This window comes from Leptinotarsa decemlineata, unplaced genomic scaffold (assembly GCF_025532065.1).
Source record: "Leptinotarsa decemlineata unplaced genomic scaffold, Ldec_3_MD MMD2_tig00078346_RagTag_RagTag, whole genome shotgun sequence".
Taxonomy (NCBI): Eukaryota; Metazoa; Arthropoda; class Insecta; order Coleoptera; family Chrysomelidae; genus Leptinotarsa; species Leptinotarsa decemlineata.
This window is the reverse complement of record NW_027412724.1, coordinates 4035605-4054997: the sequence shown is the minus strand read 5'-3', so window position 1 is coordinate 4054997 and position 19393 is coordinate 4035605. Positions and strand designations below refer to the sequence as shown.

The 19393-nt window shown below is 33.8% G+C and overlaps 1 protein-coding gene across 1 annotated transcript in view; it reads right to left on the bottom strand.

Moving 5' to 3' along the window:
• Positions 1 to 19393, bottom strand: part of mbo (Nuclear pore complex protein Nup88) — a 288902-nt gene that overhangs the window by 105442 nt on the left and 164067 nt on the right. The window contains exon 2 of the mRNA XM_074185808.1: positions 7757 to 7926. Coding sequence (XP_074041909.1) covers positions 7757 to 7926 — 170 coding nt within the window. The remainder of the gene's footprint in view (positions 1 to 7756; positions 7927 to 19393) is intronic.

The following is a 19393-nucleotide window of genomic DNA, read 5'->3' as shown; positions in this document are numbered from 1 at the left end:
ATTAGATTGCAACACAAACTAGGAGTGAGTGCTGAAAAAATGCTTGTTTTTTCAAATGGAGTAAAAAAAGTAAAAAATGGCCATGATGATTATTTCTTCATTGATTTCATTATAGCATGCAATGTTTCTATCTTGATATGATAATAACTAGAAAAACGGAAGATTCTGGAAGTTGATAGGTGGATATCAGGAACCTATTTTTTTACAACAGTAATATCATCGAAATGTATACATTATTTGAAATTACAAAAAAAATGTAATAGCTAACCACGAGTGCCATGAAACAAATTTTGCAATAAACGAAAAATTCCGAACAAAATATGTCTTTTGAAAGAACTTATTTCGGAAATATGGCTTATGAAATATCTTACGTGAAAAATCTATACAAAGATCTTTCCAGTAAAATATCAATTGGAGGTGACAATTTAAAATTAAAACGTAATAGAAAAAATGTTATTTTCCACAATAGAAAACAAAAACATCCAGTCCACTATACTTTACAAATCAAACTTCAATGGATGCTGCAGGGGCATCTGGTTGATATCTCAAAACAGGAATGTCAGAACATATTCAAAATATAGTGAGTGTCCCCAAGATGATTGCTCTTACTTTCTCCAAAATAATATACAACTCATCTCAGGTATCCCAGATATCCTATATGCTCTCTCATATATATTCATGAATCGAATCATGCATGTAAAGTTAAAATATAAGAACATTATACGTATGAATACATGATGAATTGTGTATTTATGTACTTCTACTTGTGAATATATTCATCCTTATTTGTGAAAACATTTGTGAAAGCAGTATTTTTTTTCTGTATCACAATTTTTTTCATTCCAGTATCTCTATATTTTACTTACTCTTATAACTGAAGAGCTATATTTTCAATAATTTTTACATGTGTTATTATTTGTGAAATACTGTATTTCAAATGGAACTTCAGTATAGGCAATAGTATAAAAAAAGACTCTGGCTTCCTAATGTATTTACTTTTTTGCATCTGGTATTGTGAATATAGTCTTCAGACAAAAATTTTGTTTCATGCTGCCTATTATATATCACAAGGCTCGGGAAGTACTATTGCCTACTTGTGGAAAACTGATTATTCAAAAAGTTTTTCAATAGACAGTTGTCCTGATAATCTTACGAAGAAAACGTGTTGCGTTTTTCTAAAACGCTTCTTCGCCATACAATGGCTTCTTCGGGCATTTCTTTACACGTCCGAAGAAGCCATTGTATGGCAAAACACGTGTTGCGTTTTCGTAAAACTGTTTAGTGAAAATCTCACAATGAAGTGTTTTTTGAGTACGTTAGTCATGGATTTTCATCAAGTATCGGCCAATTCCATCTTATATGATGTTTTTTGTTTACTTCAAATCGTGAAAGTATAACAGAAATTATGCGAGAATTAAAAGCTACTTACTATGATTGCTTCTTCCGATACTCCGAAATATCAGTACCAAAATACTACTCTCTATCGTCAGCTTTCAGCAAAGTTTCCTCTCTCGAAGATTTATTGACTAGAACAACAATTCGACGAACATTTTTCAGTAATACATCTTAGGAGAGGCACACATCATGCTGATTGAAAAACTAAGTAAAATGTAGGGTAGGAGCTTTCCTTCTATCCGCAAAAGAGTATTGCAATTCATGGGAAAATGGAAAAATAAATTTTGAAAGGAATAATTCAATTTCATTGATGAAGAAACTAGAACCCTTTTTTCCTCAGTTTGGACTCCTTTCCTGGCTATATTCAATAAACCACTTTCAATTTTCCAAATTTATTTCAATATGTCAATTGGAAACATGTACCTATACAGCTTTCCATCCCGATACGTTGTACCTTAATGTATCTTTTAATGATAACCTATGAGTGTCTTTTATTGCTGGGAAATCTGCCGCTGCAAAAATTAAAATTCATTGTGTGTCGCCGTCATGATATATCGTTGGAAAAAAGGGTAGCCGAGTCAGGAGTAATTAAGAATACTCCCCACATATACGATATGCCCCTAGCTCTCACGAGGAGAAATCACAATAAATTTCACTTTCGGCATCATATGTTGTGCATTTTTGCTTTATTTTAAATGTAGACGATGATGTTAAAAAATCGGTGAGTGATCGTACAGAGGTCAACGATGTTTTTTATCTCGGAGGTGATATTTGTCATGAAGACGAGGAAGTAATTACCAAAGGGTGATTGGAACATGTTGATGATGAACATGGGGAGAGTCAATTTAACAAAGACCATATAATGAACGAGTCAATATTTCATTTTTAACAGATATTCAGAGTAGGTACTTGGAGATTTCGGTTTTTGAAAACCGATGAACTATTTAATATTGAAATTGTTTAACTTGAGAAAAGCTCAGGTCATTACTTGAATTTCATGTACATTAATTATAATGTAAGGAAAAGTTATTTATTAATGAAATATTTTATTATGAAAAGAGAAATGAAAATTTCTGTTTTTTACCACTTTTAATTGCAACTAACGTTACTGTAGTTTCGTCCTATATGGACATTCTCAAATTAATAGAATAAACTAACAATGATTCATTACATTCGCCAATATGTACCATTCAGGTACTTGATTGAGTACCTGAATTTACAGTTCACAATGCGGATGTGCCAATTTAAAAACCGGAGAGTAGATTAAATCGATTTGATCATTTAACAGATTGCACCCGCAATGTTTATGCTTGTAAATTTCCAAAGATTCTAAATAATTGAGTTTGCAAACCTTTCTTGCATAGTGCAGAATTTCCATATCGTCTGAAGGTCTGAAGGACCTTTCATGTTCAGCATACCGTTTTTGGAAATTTCGTCCGCATTGTCCCACATAAACACTATTCCACTCCGGACACTTAAGCTTATAAACCAGATTTTTCCAACTTGTCGACCTTATCTTTGGCATTGAAAAGGAAATGAGATAACCTGGCATGTGGTCAGAAAACCTAGCTATACAGACATCACCATCCCAAGCGATTTTTTCCATCCAGACAGTCATAAATTAGCAGCCTATAACTCAATGTTGCACAGAGCATTATCACTGCCTTTGTCTGCGAAAAATCTAGCTAGGGAAATTGATACAATCACACAGATAGGTCATAATAATGGTTTCAACGCAGATACTATCCAGAAGTTAGTTAGGAAACAAAGCCAGAAATTCACTTACAGATTAATATATCCTCAGGTCAAACAACCAGAATTGAAGAAATGGGTAACGCTAACATATTTTGGAAAAAACAGAAATAATAGCAGATTTCTCCAGAAGACACATGTTGGAAGTAGCATTCAGATCACATGCCAGGTTATCTCATTTCCTTTTCAATGCCAAAGATAAGGTCGACAAGTTGGAAAAATCTGGAGTTTATAAGCTTAAGTGTCCGGAGTGTAATAGAGTTTATGTGGATCAATGCGGACGAAATTTCCAAAAACGGTATGCTGAGCATGAAAGGTCCTTCAGACTAGGACAAAATGATTCGACGTTTTCAAACCATTCCTTGGCATGCAACCACAAGTTTCAGAATCTAAACGATACGGAAATTCTGCACTATGCAAGGAAGGGTTGCAAACTCAATTATTTAGAATCCTTGAAAATTCACAAGCAAAAACATTGCGGGTGCAACCTGTTAAATGACCGAACCGATTTAATTTACTCTCCGGTTTTTGAATTGGCGCATTGTGAACTGTAAATTCAGGTACTCAATCAAGTACCTGAATGGTATATATTGGCGAATGTAATGAATCATTGTTAGATTATTGTATTAGTTTGAGAATGTCCATATAGGACGAAACTGCAGTAACGTTAGTTACAATTAAAAGTGGTAGAAAACATAGAAATTTCCATTTCTCATTTCATTATGATCTCCTACCACGTAGTAACGGCTACATCCATCAATTCAAATATTTTATTGATTATTTTGTGTATGCACATATATTATAGCCACCATGAGCCAATTGTTACTTTTGTTGGATTAAATAATGATACTAATAATGTACATAAACAAAATTAGTGTTATCATTTTTAAGCCACGTTTTATATAATAAAAAGATATTACGTTAGATTTTCAAAATACTGTATATATGTCTATCACATATGCCAAGAGAGGAGCGAGAAGCATCTGTCCGACGAGAAAGGATGAGGCTGCCTCATTAGGAAGGGAGGACAACGGCGTAAAAGTATGTTCAAGTTATTTATTGAATGAGTAAAAGCTGTGTCACATGAGGTAATGTAAAAGTAATTAGGTATTTTTCAAATGTAGTGAGACGATTTTAAATCTTGCAGGAATATAACTAATATTACTGGAGTTTTTTCCCAGCACCAAATCGTTATTTTCAACACCTCGACACCTGTTTCGATCACCAAGTGATCATGTTCGAAGAGGAAGATTAAAACTGAGAATTAGTGCGAGCTAATCCTATTTATGCTATAAAGGTAACCCATACAGGTAAACCATCCAGGCGTACCAACCATACAGGTATACCAACCTAAATTAATTTAACAATTTTGCCTTATTTATTATTTAACAATATATGTTTATATAAAACAATTTTCAGCTATATAAAATTAATTTCGCAATGTAAATTTCACAATATAAATTTATTTTTGCAATGTGTTCTTATGTAGTAATCAGTAAACCCAACAACATTATTTTATTTTAACAAGCTATATAGTATGCTCTTCGGTATAGGTTCTACACTCTCATAGGCATCTAGTTGCCTGTTGTTGTTAACTTGTCTAACTAATATTAATGAACTGAAGTCTATGGAATGGTTTTGTTGCAAAATATGATGGGCGACTGCTGATTTTTCGGGTCTTCCATATTTCGTTCATTCTTAACCTAAACTTCTTTTTCCTTATTATGTAATCTACAATACCCCTCGAGAAACCGTTAGTGGCTTCTATTTCCTGTATTGTACGTCTTTCTTTTGTGAACCTATCATGTGTTAGAGGGAAAGTCAAAAGACGATGCACAAAAAAATTCAACCCAGCACGTTTGTGCTGTCCACAGTGATGTGAATTGTCAGGAATATACCTGTACGTGCTTTTTTATTTTCTAAATATATCGTATTCTAACCCTCCATATTGGCTCCTCATTACCAAAACGATAGTAGCCAATATGATAGAAATGCTAGTTGTCTGTCCCTTATTTTTTAACTTATACGTGAATTTTATTGATGGACATCTATTATTTGAAATGGAAACAAAGTCGTCAATATTCGATTTTTTGGTATCGAATATCGCGAAAATATCATCCACATACCTTAGCCAAATCCTAGGAAAATACTTCGACTTTTCTTTGGTTTCCATTTCGAATCTGCTATTGAACAGGTCTGCCAAGTAGGGGGACAAGGGGTTTCCCATGGCCGTTCTTTCCTGTTGTTCATAAAAGCAACCTTCTACCTGGAACCAATTTTGTTTCATACACAAATTAGTAAGATAAGCGAATTCATCGATTTCGTTATTATTGAAATTATTTTTCTCTAGTAATTCCCTGAGGTATTGCAAGGTCTGTGAGGTATTGCAAGGTCCTAGCGTCCCAATTCCTGTTGTGTGTGAGGTACTGCAAGGTCCTAGCGCCCCAATTTCACAGACCTTGCAATACCTCAGGGAATTTCTAGAGAAAAATAATTTCAATAATAACGAAATCGATGAATTCGTTTCTCTTACTAATTTGTGTATGAAACAAAATCGGTTCCAGGTAGAAGGTTGCTTTTATGAACAAGGAAGGAACGGCCATGGGAAATCCCTTGTCCCCCTATCTGGCAGACCTGTTCATGAGCAGATTCGAAATGGAAACCAAAGAAAAGTCGAAGTATTTTCCTAGGATTTGACTAAGGTATGTGGATGATATTTTCGCGATATTCGATACCAAAAAATCGAATATTGACGACTTTGTTCCCATTTCAAATAATAGATGTCCATCAATAAAATTCACGTATGATTTAGAAAATGAGGGTCAGACAACTAGCATTTCTACCATATTGGCTACTATCGTTTTGGTAATGAGGAGCCAATATGGAGGGTTAGAATACGATATATTTAGAAAAGAAACAAGCACGTACAGGTATATTCCTGACAATTCACATCACTCTGGACAGCACAAACGTGCTGGGTTGAATTTTTTTGTGCATCGTCTTTTGACTTTCCCTCTAACACATGATAGGTTCACAAAAGAAAGACGTTCAACACAGGAAATAGAAGCCACTAACGGTTTCTCGAGGGGTATTGTAGATGACATAATAAGTAAAAAGAAGTTGAGGTTAAGAATGAACGAAATCTCGACTTTCAGAAAGAATAAAAACCAAGATAAATACATCTCAGTTCCATACTACCAATATACGAGGAACTTTGGAAAGATTTTTAAGGAACTAGGTATGAAGGTGGTTTTTAAAACAAGCCAAGACAAAGTCGAGAATTCGGATTCTGGAATTTACGAAATTGAATTTAAGGACTGCGATGCAAAATATTATGGACAGACAAAAAGATCTATTAAAGTAAGATATAAGGAACACATAGCATACTTAAAATATGGAAGACCTGAAAAATCAGCAGTCGCCCATCATATTTTGCAACAAAACCATTCTATAGACTTCAGTTCAATAAGATTAGTTAGACAAGTTAACAACAACAGGCAACTAGATGCCTATGAGAGTGTAGAAATAAGTAAACACAATAATATTATGAATAACGATTCACTTACTATACCGAAGAGCATACTATATAGCTTGTTAAAATAAAATAAAATAATGTTGTTGGGTTTACTGATTACTACATAAGGACACATTGCAAACATTAATTTGGGTAGGCAATATTGTGAAATTAATTTCATATAGCTGAAAATTGTTTTATATAAACATATATTGTAAAATAATAGGTAAGGCAAAATTGTAAAAACAATTTAGGTTGATATACCTGTATGGTTGGTACGTCTGGATGGTTTACCTGTATGGGTTACCTTTATAGCGTAAATAAGATTAGCTCGCACTAGTTCTTAGTTTTAATCTTCCTCTTTGAAGATGATCACTTGGTGATCGAAACACGAGTCGAGGTGTTAAAAACGATTTGGTGTTGGGGAAAAAATTCCGGTAATATTCATTATTACACCAAAGGTTCCAATCAGTGTATCATAAGGAATATAAGTGAAAAAATTATGGTTATGTATATGAAACTATCTTGTCAAGAAAAAAACTTTATGTATTTTCATGAGAACGATTCAAACGAAACATTTTGGTAAAAACCTGAAATAGCTATTTATGATATAAGTGTTAAAAGTAAGGTATTTTGTGAGTGAAAAAGGTTGCGAAACTAGCGTAGCGAGTTGAGTAATTTCACGAACAAAATAAAACTTAATTTTAACACAAATATCATACAAAGTTTTTTGTACAACTGTCCTGTTTTCACAATAAAGTAGATAATATTTCTATAAAAACACATTTTGACATCTCTTGTCAGTTAACTATTATCATGTTATGTAGATTTTGTAGTTTCACCTGAATTTAACAGAAGATTAAGAATTAGTTGAAATTCAAGTCACTGGCAATATGCTCGTCTTTTCAAATTTGAAGATTCACATTTCATTTTATTTTTTTATTGAGTTCATAGGTAGACATTATTTATTGATATATAAAATTAGTTGCTCACCAAGTCTGACATTTTACCGTATCTCTAAAAACATTACTTTTGTTTTGGAGAAATTACAGAGATTTATTAGTCAGAAATATTAGTACTAATAAGAGTACTTACTTGCAATAAACTACTTCTTTATTATTGTCGAAGGCTCCATATGGTGGACACCTTGTTGGCAATTGAAGCATCAATACCCCGCAGGGTCCTACTACTGCCAAAAGGGTACCAGTGTCATTCACTAGAAGAAATTCCGGTGAGAACAATGGGGGATGGAGAGGCAGCAATTTCTGTAACAAAATATTCCATGAGAAAAGAAGAAAGAAACATCATGAATTTGGATATGCCCCCAAACAAAAGAAGTTGAAAGTTCTGAACCACGAATTGTTGCGATTTTCAACGTTTTATAGTGTGTGGGGGAATAAACGTCTAACAAACCAATTCAATATTTCGCTATTGTTAGTGCAAGAAGTCGTATGTTAAATCTCTAGAACTGATTTTTTTTCAAGCTTCGTTTATAATATATATTCGACCAGGTGAACAGACTACATACGTTTCACAATAATAGAAAACACTAAGTAAAAGATATTCGGTCTGAGAATCATATGTTGAAAGATAGGATATCGTTAATCTAGATATCACAAAATAGCTCGACCTTTGAGTACTGGTTTTTCATGTGGACGACAGATAGTTGAAAGCTCGGTAAACCTCACTTTTCAATTCCTCTATCATATAATGTTCTGAATCAAAATACCTATAGAAAATATTCACATTATTCATAATAATTTTTACGTCTCTGAAAAATTTTATGATATATTTTCAAAAACTGAAAGTGATTTCTCATTCATTAATTAGGTTTCAAAATAGCAGGACAAGATTCAGTATAATTCATTAATGAAGTGATAATATTCAATTAACATTCCTTTCAAACATAAAGTAAAAATAACATATTAGGCGGAACCATGAATGTGTTGTTGTTGAGTGCCGAGAGAATCACATTATTTTTTATTTTCCATCTTCTTGAGTGTCCAGAATTCTAGAAGAGCTGTCCCATCTCCGTCTATCTGGATAATTACAGAATGAACTCATGAAACGGAAACGTGCAAATAATGAATATTTTCCGATAATATTTCATTTTTAGATTCATCCATAAAATTCCAATTTCTATATCAATTTCCATCTCCATATAATTACACGGCCTATCTTCCCTGAGTATACCAATACTTCCAGAACTCGTTTCGGGTCGCTTGTTAATTTTAAATCTATTTTTACTGCGCTTAATGCCAAAAAAGCCCGCCAGCAAGGAAAAATAGCTATTAGTTAACGGAAAACGTCGAGATAATGGTCTTCTTTGACTTCTTAGATGGATTTTTTAATATAATAATTCCGATAATTTATACCGCGGCCATTATGCGCTCCCGATTTAAATTAGGCGTTCGGAGCAATAACGGGGATTAGATTTTTTCCTTATTTTTTATGCATCAATATGCGATGGTGCGCGGTTTTTTCCTAATTGGGCCGTTTATCAATTTTTATAAATATTTTCCAGAAGGAAATGGCGAAGGGAAAACAATTAATCGGTTGCTATAAATTTCGCAGGAATGGATTTGTGGGTAAACTGGAAGAGTAAATACTGAAATATATCAAACATCTGATATACTTTGCTGGACCTATCATAATTCAAGGTAATAATTATTTTACTGACAGTTCGTTTCCCGATATCAAGCCGTAGTCAAGGTTTTTATGATTCCAACAGTGATATCAATACTGGTCTGAAAATTTTATGAAAAATTCAAATAAATAGAGAACAAGATGCTGAATACCAGGAAGCGACAAATCTAATGTGTGTTCTCGACACGGATTATCAGCTCAATATATCGGTCTTTAACTAACTGTGGTGGTATATGAATCTTTGGTGCGGAACCTCATCAAGAAACAAGGAATATTTTGAAAACACATCTAGAAACAGATGAGAAAAAACTTTCAGTTTTTCAGAGGAAGTTTAATCTTCCACTTGAAGACGATCACTTGGTGATTAAAATACGTGTCGAGGTGTTAAAAAAACTGTTTGTTGTTGGGATTAATCTCCAATAAGTTTAACCTTCCTCTTGAAGATGATCACTTGGTGATTGAAACACGTGTCGAGGTGTTGAAAATAAAGTTTTGGTGTTGGGAATGAATTCCAGTAATATGCTCTAACAAAGTAGGGATCAGCTTGTGATGATAGATCTTAAGAAAGGAAACTAGCGGAACACCAGAGGTAAACAATTCAAAGACATTCAAAAACTGGATCCAGAAAAATATAAAAAAAAACATCAAATGGATTTTAGGAAAAGATGAGAGAAAAACACTATATGCTAATGAGGCTGCAATGTTTTCTGATACTTGGATGAAATGGAAACGTCATATTTGAGGTGTGGTAAAACAGCAAACACATCCAAAACTGTACTGCATTTGAAAGCTTCATAACTTTCGAGGAACAGGTACAATTGCAACTACTTTTTTGTTTTCTTAGATAATCCTTTGACACTACTACTTTGGAAATTGACTATAGATTCTAGTGAGATGAATTTAATACTTGTTGAGGTGAATTCCTTTTACTAAGTTGGCTTGGCTATCATAGTTAGTGTAGGAATGAAATTCATACAATTGAGTTCCCTACAGAAACAACAGAAGTAAAATGAAATATCAGAGAAAATATAAAAAGAAGTTTGAAATGTAGGATGCAGAAACTTTGTATTGACGTTGAGGTTAGGCTATCTTTATGAAGTTATTGTAAATATGAAATAAACCTTGAATATCACTTCGATTATTACCAAAATTACAATCTATTTATATATGTTGTACAAATAATAATAAAAAAAAAAAATAGATTTCACAATTTTAACTAATTTAAGCTACTTGCATATATTATTTGTCACTGTTCTTGCATCTTTTTATTATGTCTACTTAACTTCTAATAACATGTATATATACACTAACTATAGATAAGCACAATTGCTTTATGTTCGGTTCTGACTAGTCTGATAAAGTTTTATGCTGTATGTACCACATGTATAAAATCTTTTAATGATGAATAAATTTCTATTCTATTCTATTCTATTCTATTCTATGAAGCATTCCCAACGTTTTCCTCTCTGATAATCAAACTCAGAAGGTATAACCTTAGCATGTTGAAAATCTAAGTGATAGGCATTTTCAAGTATTTCAATATGTTTTTATAGCAAACCTTGATGATACATTTTCTTTAATATGCCAGGCTTCAGGAATGAGTTTTAGGGATAGTGTCTCTGAATGAACGAATAACATATTTCAATGAAATAATAACGCATTGCAGAGAATATAACTGAATTGTAGGGACTTCTGCCTATATCTGCCGCAGTAGCAAACGAAAAGTTTGGTCCCACATGTTCCAAAGTGCGTCTAAATAATCAAATGATTCGTATGAATTGAACAGGTTGGTGTTCAGTCTATTAATGATCCACTGAATGATATATTATTCATTATTAGAGCAACAAATAGAGATAATAAAAATCAAGAACAGGGTGTTTGGAAGAATTACAACTGATGATAGAACAATATTTAAGAAACCTTGAAATACAAAGGCGGCAGTTTGACATATTGGATGTATACTTGAGAAAAAAAATCAGAAACAACCGTCGAATGAGCATCGCTTATATGGGAAAGAAAGTTTTTGGCCATCTACTTCTCCATCTTGATACAAAAAATGTGGAAATCTTCCAAAGAAAGGAAATTAACAATCAAACTCAAAAATTGACTCTACACAAAGATGTGTAGATCATTCATAGAAGTAACTTTCAGTCACAAACTGGAAGAAAAAGCCCCTTTGAAACAGCTATTTTCATATAAACATTGAATTACACGAAAAAAATAATTTTTTAAGAACGCTGAATTATACGAAAAAAAACTTTTCTCTATTCCGTTTGTATTCCAAACATTCCAATTGGGATCTAATCATATATCATTCACAGGATTCCTTCACAATATAATCAATGAAAGAAGTAAAGTTTCACTTACATGGAACACTGTCATCTCACTGCTAGACATCCCATGTTTCCCCGTAGGACACTTGCCTAATCAGCTTTTTAGAAGCAGATACGGATAACATTTTATCACGATAATGCACCTGTTCAATCATCAATGCTTGTTCGTAATTTTTTGGCCAAAAAAACTGTAATTATTTCTGAGCCTCCATATTCACTAGATTTTTTCCCAAGATCACAGAAACACAAAAAGGAAGACGTTTAGCGAGGATTCAGGAATCGCTGAGATAGCACAAGGACATACCAAAAGTGCTTATCAGAACTGATTCGAAGATTGAAAAAAAACGCTGGCACGAGTGTATTATATTTGGGGGGACTAATTCGAACATATTAGAAATTGATGAATAAATAAAAAGTTTTTGAGGAAAATAATGATTTACCTTTTTTTTAACAAACCTTGTATACTTTAAATCTATTGAAAAAACATTTGATTTGAATTTTTGTAAATGTAAATCAATCTTAATCGCCTACTGATGATATCAATTCGATTAAAGGAAACGTTCAATAAGATGAGTAAGCTAGATCTGTGATAGTGGAATTGTGTCATGAAGAATATCTAGTCATAAGATTCTAGTATTAGATTCATAAAACAAAAAGACAAAGTTGTGATGAGCAATAATTTTTATCTTTCAATTATAAATAACATGGTGATACACTTGAAAGGATAAACGACTGAACAGTATTGGAAGTGTAATAGGATATGTCATATCACTAAATCATATACTTGTCAAATCGTAACACACAGACAAATTCACTTTTTTTACATTATTTGAAATAGAATTCGGTAGTTTTTGGGTTCTGAAACTTTTAATAACATATCATATAAACATTTCAATGAATTGCAAATACTGTTATCTACCTACCTTGAAGTATTTAATTTCACGACTTCATTTCGGACGGAAATGGATTATTGAAAATGAGCTTTTCCAGTTGGAAAATTAACAGAACCGTTTTAAATATTTGATGAAGTCAGATTATTTCATTCCTCATTAGAAAGAAACCCAAAAACCAATTGACTTTGTCTGGATGTTGAAAAACGTAACATTTTTATTCAATGCATCAACTGATTGTCAATTATCTTAATTGTTCGTTGAAATTTCAGACTTTTATAACAATATGCGCTATTCAAGTACTTAATTGTCGATGTGTATACCAAACGTGCCCTTATGAAAGTGAATCATATATCCTTCATTGAAGAATTCTCTATATTTTCTATATTGATTGATCAATTAATTACTTTTCCAAAAAAAAAGTTTATTGTCAAAAATATTTTTTGTGCTTAATAGTAGTAGTAGCTTTTTCGGTAAGACTTTTCATGATCTGAACAAATGAAACGGTCGAAAAAAAGATTTCTATCGACATTTCATTATGATGAATTGAATTGTTGATGCCAGATTTTCTTCTTCTGGACCTGTGGCATCCCAACTACTGCCAGTTGAAGTTCCTTATTCAATGTTGTAAGGGTTCAATCTCAGGGATTTTTGAAAAGGGTTGCTGCTGATCCAATGAGACACAGGATAAGGTGCGAAACAATCTATTTTCAGTTTGAGGGGGAGACAGAGTACTTATTTGGTTGTTGACTTAGTTCTAAAATAATTACAAATGTTTTAATAAAATAGTTAAAAGTAGTTAATAAAAACTTCACACACGTGTTACATCGTTTATAACAATAAAAACCATTACCCACCTAAAATAATTACAGGCACGGGACTCGACGGTGAATCTTGTCCTTAAGGACCACAGTAAGGTAATTTGGAACGAAGTTCACTTTAAAGAGCAAAAAAGAAGAATATTCGAACAATCGAGCAAATATGGCGCATCAAAAACCGTTCTCACTCAGATCTCTAGAGACGAAAAAGAATCTCGACAGTCGTTCATAAAAAACCTGACCCTGGAAATACTTTGCCAATGCAAAAAACCCGTCAAAATGAAATATTGGTTGCCTATCCCGGAGGGCATGAGGGCCATCGCTACTTATGATTAAGGACGGTAGAAAACTGTAAACAACTGGAATCGGCCTTCACTGCGGCAGATAAGTTACCGAGAAAATTCACCAGATGGCGAAACGATACTAGTTAAAATGGAAATAAATGAAATAGATGTGATTTGTCACATCTTCGTTCTCCCTTCAGACAAAAAACAGGTGTCCATAAAACAAAAGTTAAAGTGGCACCTGCAGAAACATTTCAAACATTTAATAGACAAAACAAACTTTAAACAATGGAAAACACGCGTCAAGGCGGCTTGTTATAACCTTTAAGGTGCGAGGCGTGAAAAACTCCTCTTTCACGGTCGCTATCCGAGCCTTGCAGAAGGTACTATCATCCCGAATACATTTTTTTATTCGATAAGGTCCCTCGAAAAGTAATAATTATTTTTTCATTTCAACTTTCGGGGCTGACGATATATTGTTCGCTTTCAAGAGAACAAGGTCACCAGGAATGAACTTCCGATAGGGTCGTCCCGGGTACATGACCGCTCTACGCTTAGCCCTGGACTCCATTGTCTCTAGGGCTAGAACGAGTTTATCCCCTGCCGGGAGGTTGATACCAACAGGTGGCACCAGCTGATCGGGTAGTGGCTTTTCCCGAGGCACCCCAAATTCAAGTTCCTCGGGGATGAATCCAGTGGACTCATGAACGACAGAGTTCATAAATTTCTGGAACAGAGGTAAGTTAAAAGCCCATTTGGTCTGATGGTTGTGACAGTATGTCCTTAAAATACGGGCTATTTCCCGCATACACCTCTCCGATGGGTTAGCGCGCGGGTGTCGTACTGAGGCATAAACTGATTTTATCCCGAGTGAGGTTATGGTGTCCCTCCATAACTTCGAGATGAACTGTGATGCGTTGTCTGAAAGTATACGTTTTACCCTAGCATGGCGGGAGAAGTAATCCTTTGTTAATCTATTTAACATGGCTCGCGTAGTGGAGTTCTTAAGTGAGTAAAGGGTAAAATACTTTGTGAATACGTTCAAGATGACGAAAATAAAACAGACACCACCACGACTCTTTACTAGGAGACCCAAAATATCTAAAGCAAGCAAATCATCCTTTGATTCTGGCAGTATTTGCTTTTGTGGGGGATCTGGTAGGATGGAAATTTTTGCTCTTTGGCAAATGTCGCAGGATTTCACGTAACTTTTGATAATCCAATAGTGAACGACTTGCCCAAGCTATAGGGTATTTACGACCGTCCCTCACTTGGAAAAGTTGTCCAGCTATCCCATACTCGCTAGCTTCTGTGGTGGTAGAGTAGAGTCGCATTTTGTAATTCACGCTTTAAATTTTCGAATGCTTCTTGTTGAGGCTGGTCCCACTTCCAAAAATTTTTTCTTTCGTGTAATTCAATGTTTATATGAAAGTAGCTGTTTCAGGAGGACTTTCTTTCAGTTTGTGTCTGAAAGTTACTTCTTTGCATGATCTACACATCCATGTATAGAGTTACTTATTTTCAAATTGATTAATCCTTCCTTTCTTTGGAAGATTCTCTCATCCATTTTTTTTTATATCAGATGGAGTAGTAGAAAGCCAAAAACTTTCTTTCCCAAAAAATTAATCACTCCTAAAAATATAACCCTTTCAAATCAATTTTTTCATTTTGGAAATTGTTAACCCTAACATGAGGTTTTGTATAAGTGTTAGGTTTACCATTTTCCCCATGATCGAAACTGTTTTGATTCATGAATCTTTTTTCATTATTTTTAAAATAATAGTCTGCTTGTCTTAGCCTATCTACAGCAGAAAATAGGTCTTTTGCACGTACTAAAGTAGATGATTTATTGGGAGGAAAATGTCTTGCTATTGTAGCAATTAATTGTTCCTGTAGATAAGGCGGCTGTAAATGTTTTGCCAAGACAACCCGCCGATTAAAATATTCCACAAATGAACCATCAGTATCTTTGTAACGTGCAGATTCAAGTTTCAGTTTGGTTTGAAGTTGAATATAAGGACACCAAAACTGATATATGAACGCTTGTCAAAACTCACCATAATTTGTGAACAAGTTTCTAAATGCTTGAAACCATGTTTTTGCTGATTTTTCGAATAGAGGACTAATAAACAGAGTAACTTGGTTTATATTCATTGATGAAATGTCTAAAAAAGTTTCTAGGTTGTTGAGAAAGTCAAGGGGGTGCAGGGAGCCTTCATTATCAAAAGTAGGTAATGATTGTACAGATTTCATTTCGTGGGTATACAAATTGGATAAACATGTTGTACTAGTACTATTGTTTACCTGTGGTGCCACAGTTCGAGCATTATTATAATTATTGCCTAAACTAAAACAGTGCAAGGTATTGAAAAATTTTGATTTGCTATGTAATTTCTATCTAAGTTTTGATTTAATGTAGATAAATTTTGATTTGAAATTGTAAAATTTTCATTGAAAGTGGGAAGGCCATAGCTGATGTTAGGAAGTGTTTTTCGTATATTTAAATTTGAGTTTGGATTGAGATTTGAAATAATAGGTACGAATTATAATTGATTAGGGAGAAATAAGCCTTGCAAGAAGGATTACGGCAATACAAAAATTTACAAAACGAAAAAGTACGAATTTTCATTGCGTTAGTGTACCTAAGTGTCGAATTTATTCGGTTGTCTGGATTATATTTTGAAAAAATCGAAACAGTTTACAAAAGAAGTAACGACCGTAATTTAAAATTATTGTCACTGATGATGGTAGTAACTTCAAATGAAACACTATAAAAATATCAAATGTGATATACCCTTGGATTGTGAATTTATCGCTTTATCAATATCTGTAATAAAAAAGACTGGGCCGTAAATTTTCTCCGACCATTGTATTGTTCCCGATGACAGTTATATTTTTTTCCCATTCAATCGTCTTCGAATCTGTTACGGTTTAGAATATAGCAACGTTACCACATGATAAAAGAAACGGCCTATATACGTGGAATCTGTTTAAAATCTGTTTAAACAGATATATGAATGACAACTCTCAGAAGCTAAGAAAAATACACCTATTAGCCCCGTTCTAGCCACTGACATTTTTCCAACATATTTGACTTGAATTAAAGTTGAATCAAAATTCAAAATCATTATTTATGAAAAAAAAAAATTCTTAAGGCATCAATAGACTTTATGTAGTTTATAGCAAAGTCTCCGAGTCTGAGCGACGCGAAAGCAGCGGTAACCCGATACACCGCCATACCCAATAAACAAAAAAGTACACCTAGGTAGACAAGACTCCGGTGATTGACGATGATGAAAAACGATCCGCTCGAACATATATCTCAAGAATATGCACCGGGATGAACCTATGAACCCCAACGAACATAATTCTAAATAATTAAGCAACACAATCCTTAATTACAGAACACACCCGTCAACCGATAAGCTAGAAAATTTACTTCGCCCATATTAAATTATTAATTTACCGGGCGAAGTGCCATAAATTTCGAAATTTTTGAAACCGAACCACCACAAGGTAACATCCAAACATAATATACTATTTAATAAGGCTACGCAAATTAACACCACGGTACAGTATTACAAATACCATACACATGATAACATATAGCGTATAGCCGATGATGGCGACGAAAATCTATGCCTTTCTCTGTCTAGTACGTAGACGACGAGGAGAGGAAACGCCAATGAATTGTATAAAATTCCTCTGAAACTTTTGTACATACTGAACACCCGAGAGAAAATGTCTTCGTAGAATTTATAGCGATCGCAAAACGAAAGGGGTGTTTACAGTCAGAGGCGGCTTAGCGTAATGGCAAGATGGGGTGTAATTTCGAGTTACATCCAAATTTCACTATGAAAATTAGGAGTCAATTTTGTTTTTATGCCTATTCAATTTCATCAATGGAAATTTATACCCTATGTATTTTATTTGATTTTCTGTAGTTTTCAGTCTATGCCAAGATATACTTTTGAATTCTCACGGGTCAGTTTCTATAAAAAATTAGGTATTACAAGAACGTCACCCTTGCATATGAAAATCACCTCTATAACATCAATACATGTATAAAAAATTTATCAAAACAATATCACAATCGAGTAAACCGTTGACAATGGATACACTTTTTTTGCCTTTTACCGCTTTTTACAATATTTATGAATTATCAACATTCATTCTGAAGATGTACTGTAGATTGTAGTTACATTTTATTATTGTAAATCGGTAAAGTATAAAATATTAAACTTGAATTGCTTCAATTATCACCTATTGGGTGATCTTTAGGCCGTTCAACTTGTTTATCATCTTCATCTTCACATTGGACGTATTCCGCTAGTTCTGAGTTTTCTTTTCTTTTTCTTGGACCTGCAATTGTTAAGACTTTCAGAGTTGAAACTGTTGAGGTACTTGAATCCGGAATTGATAAGCTACTTGAACCTGGAACCACTGAATTGCTTCAACTTTGAACTGCTTCGGTGTTTGAATGTAGAACTAGCCATTATTAGCTGAGTTAGACAGCCTAATCAAGCGATTGCAAGTAAAGGAGAAAAGAAGGAACAGCAGTGTCGTTTTCATTACAATAATCTGCATAAAACTCTGCTTATTTGGAACTGAAGATTATCTAGAGAGAGAGATAGTTCATGCCCCATTGAACAATTGGTATACCTCTTGAAATGGTTAACGTATAATAAGGATTCTTATTTTGGATCCATCCGCTTGCGTTATCTGCCCCGATAAATCATACTTGAATATCCATTGAAAATGATCATCATATTTCAGGTGAGGGAACAATATTGCGCTGATAGTGAAGCATGAATTATCAAAGTTATCCTGTCTTCCATTCATTCTAGCCATTTATTCTAGGGTTCAAAGGGCAGTGTGAGGCAGTGCAAAGTCTGTTGTTCTTCTGACCAACAACTTCAACAGGCTTCCTGACAGTGAAGACGCCAGATTTGTCTATATTATAGATGTCTTTCCATAAATTGACATCCCTTCATTTTTTAAAGCAAATCAAAGTTTGTGAACTTGTATCTAGAAAAATACATGTCTTCGGTTCACTGATTCGAAAAGATTCATGAGGACAAATAAATATTTTGCAATAGTAAAATTAGTTGAGGAATATAATAGTACAAAAAATATGTTGAACGGTTTTATTGAAACCAAAAAAGATAATGATGACATAAATAATGTACTAGAAACTAAAAAATAATTCGGAAGGTCCTATGTAGCAGTAATCACACTACTATCCTCATCAATCTACGGTGATGATTAAATTGAAAAATAATAAAATCGTTGAGCGTAGCCTAACCTCAGAAAATATGTAATAATAATGATAATGGTAGGTCTTCATTCCCAGAATGAACAATAAATAGGTGTGAACACTTACCGAAACGGGAAAGGTTTGAAAATCAGTTGGTTGTATCAAAAGATGCAATCTCTATTTTCCCTCTTAGGCCAAAAATATTACAATACTACGCCCAACGATTTTAATATTTTTTATCTAATCATTACCGTTGAAAAATTATTTGGCGCTCCGGACCGGCTTCATTGATTCCAGTGGCGCATTTGCTTTTTCAGCTGTAGGAAAACCCAGAAAAACCTGCAGTACTACATCATCTGAAGATCTTGATCTGCCAATGTCCCCTCTTTTACAAAACATCGCCAGAACACTTCGTGTTACGGCTATCGTCAAACTTAAACCAGTCCGTTTCGTCTTTGACCAATGCGTAATAATGACCAGATTCAACGTCAGAACCACAGTGAA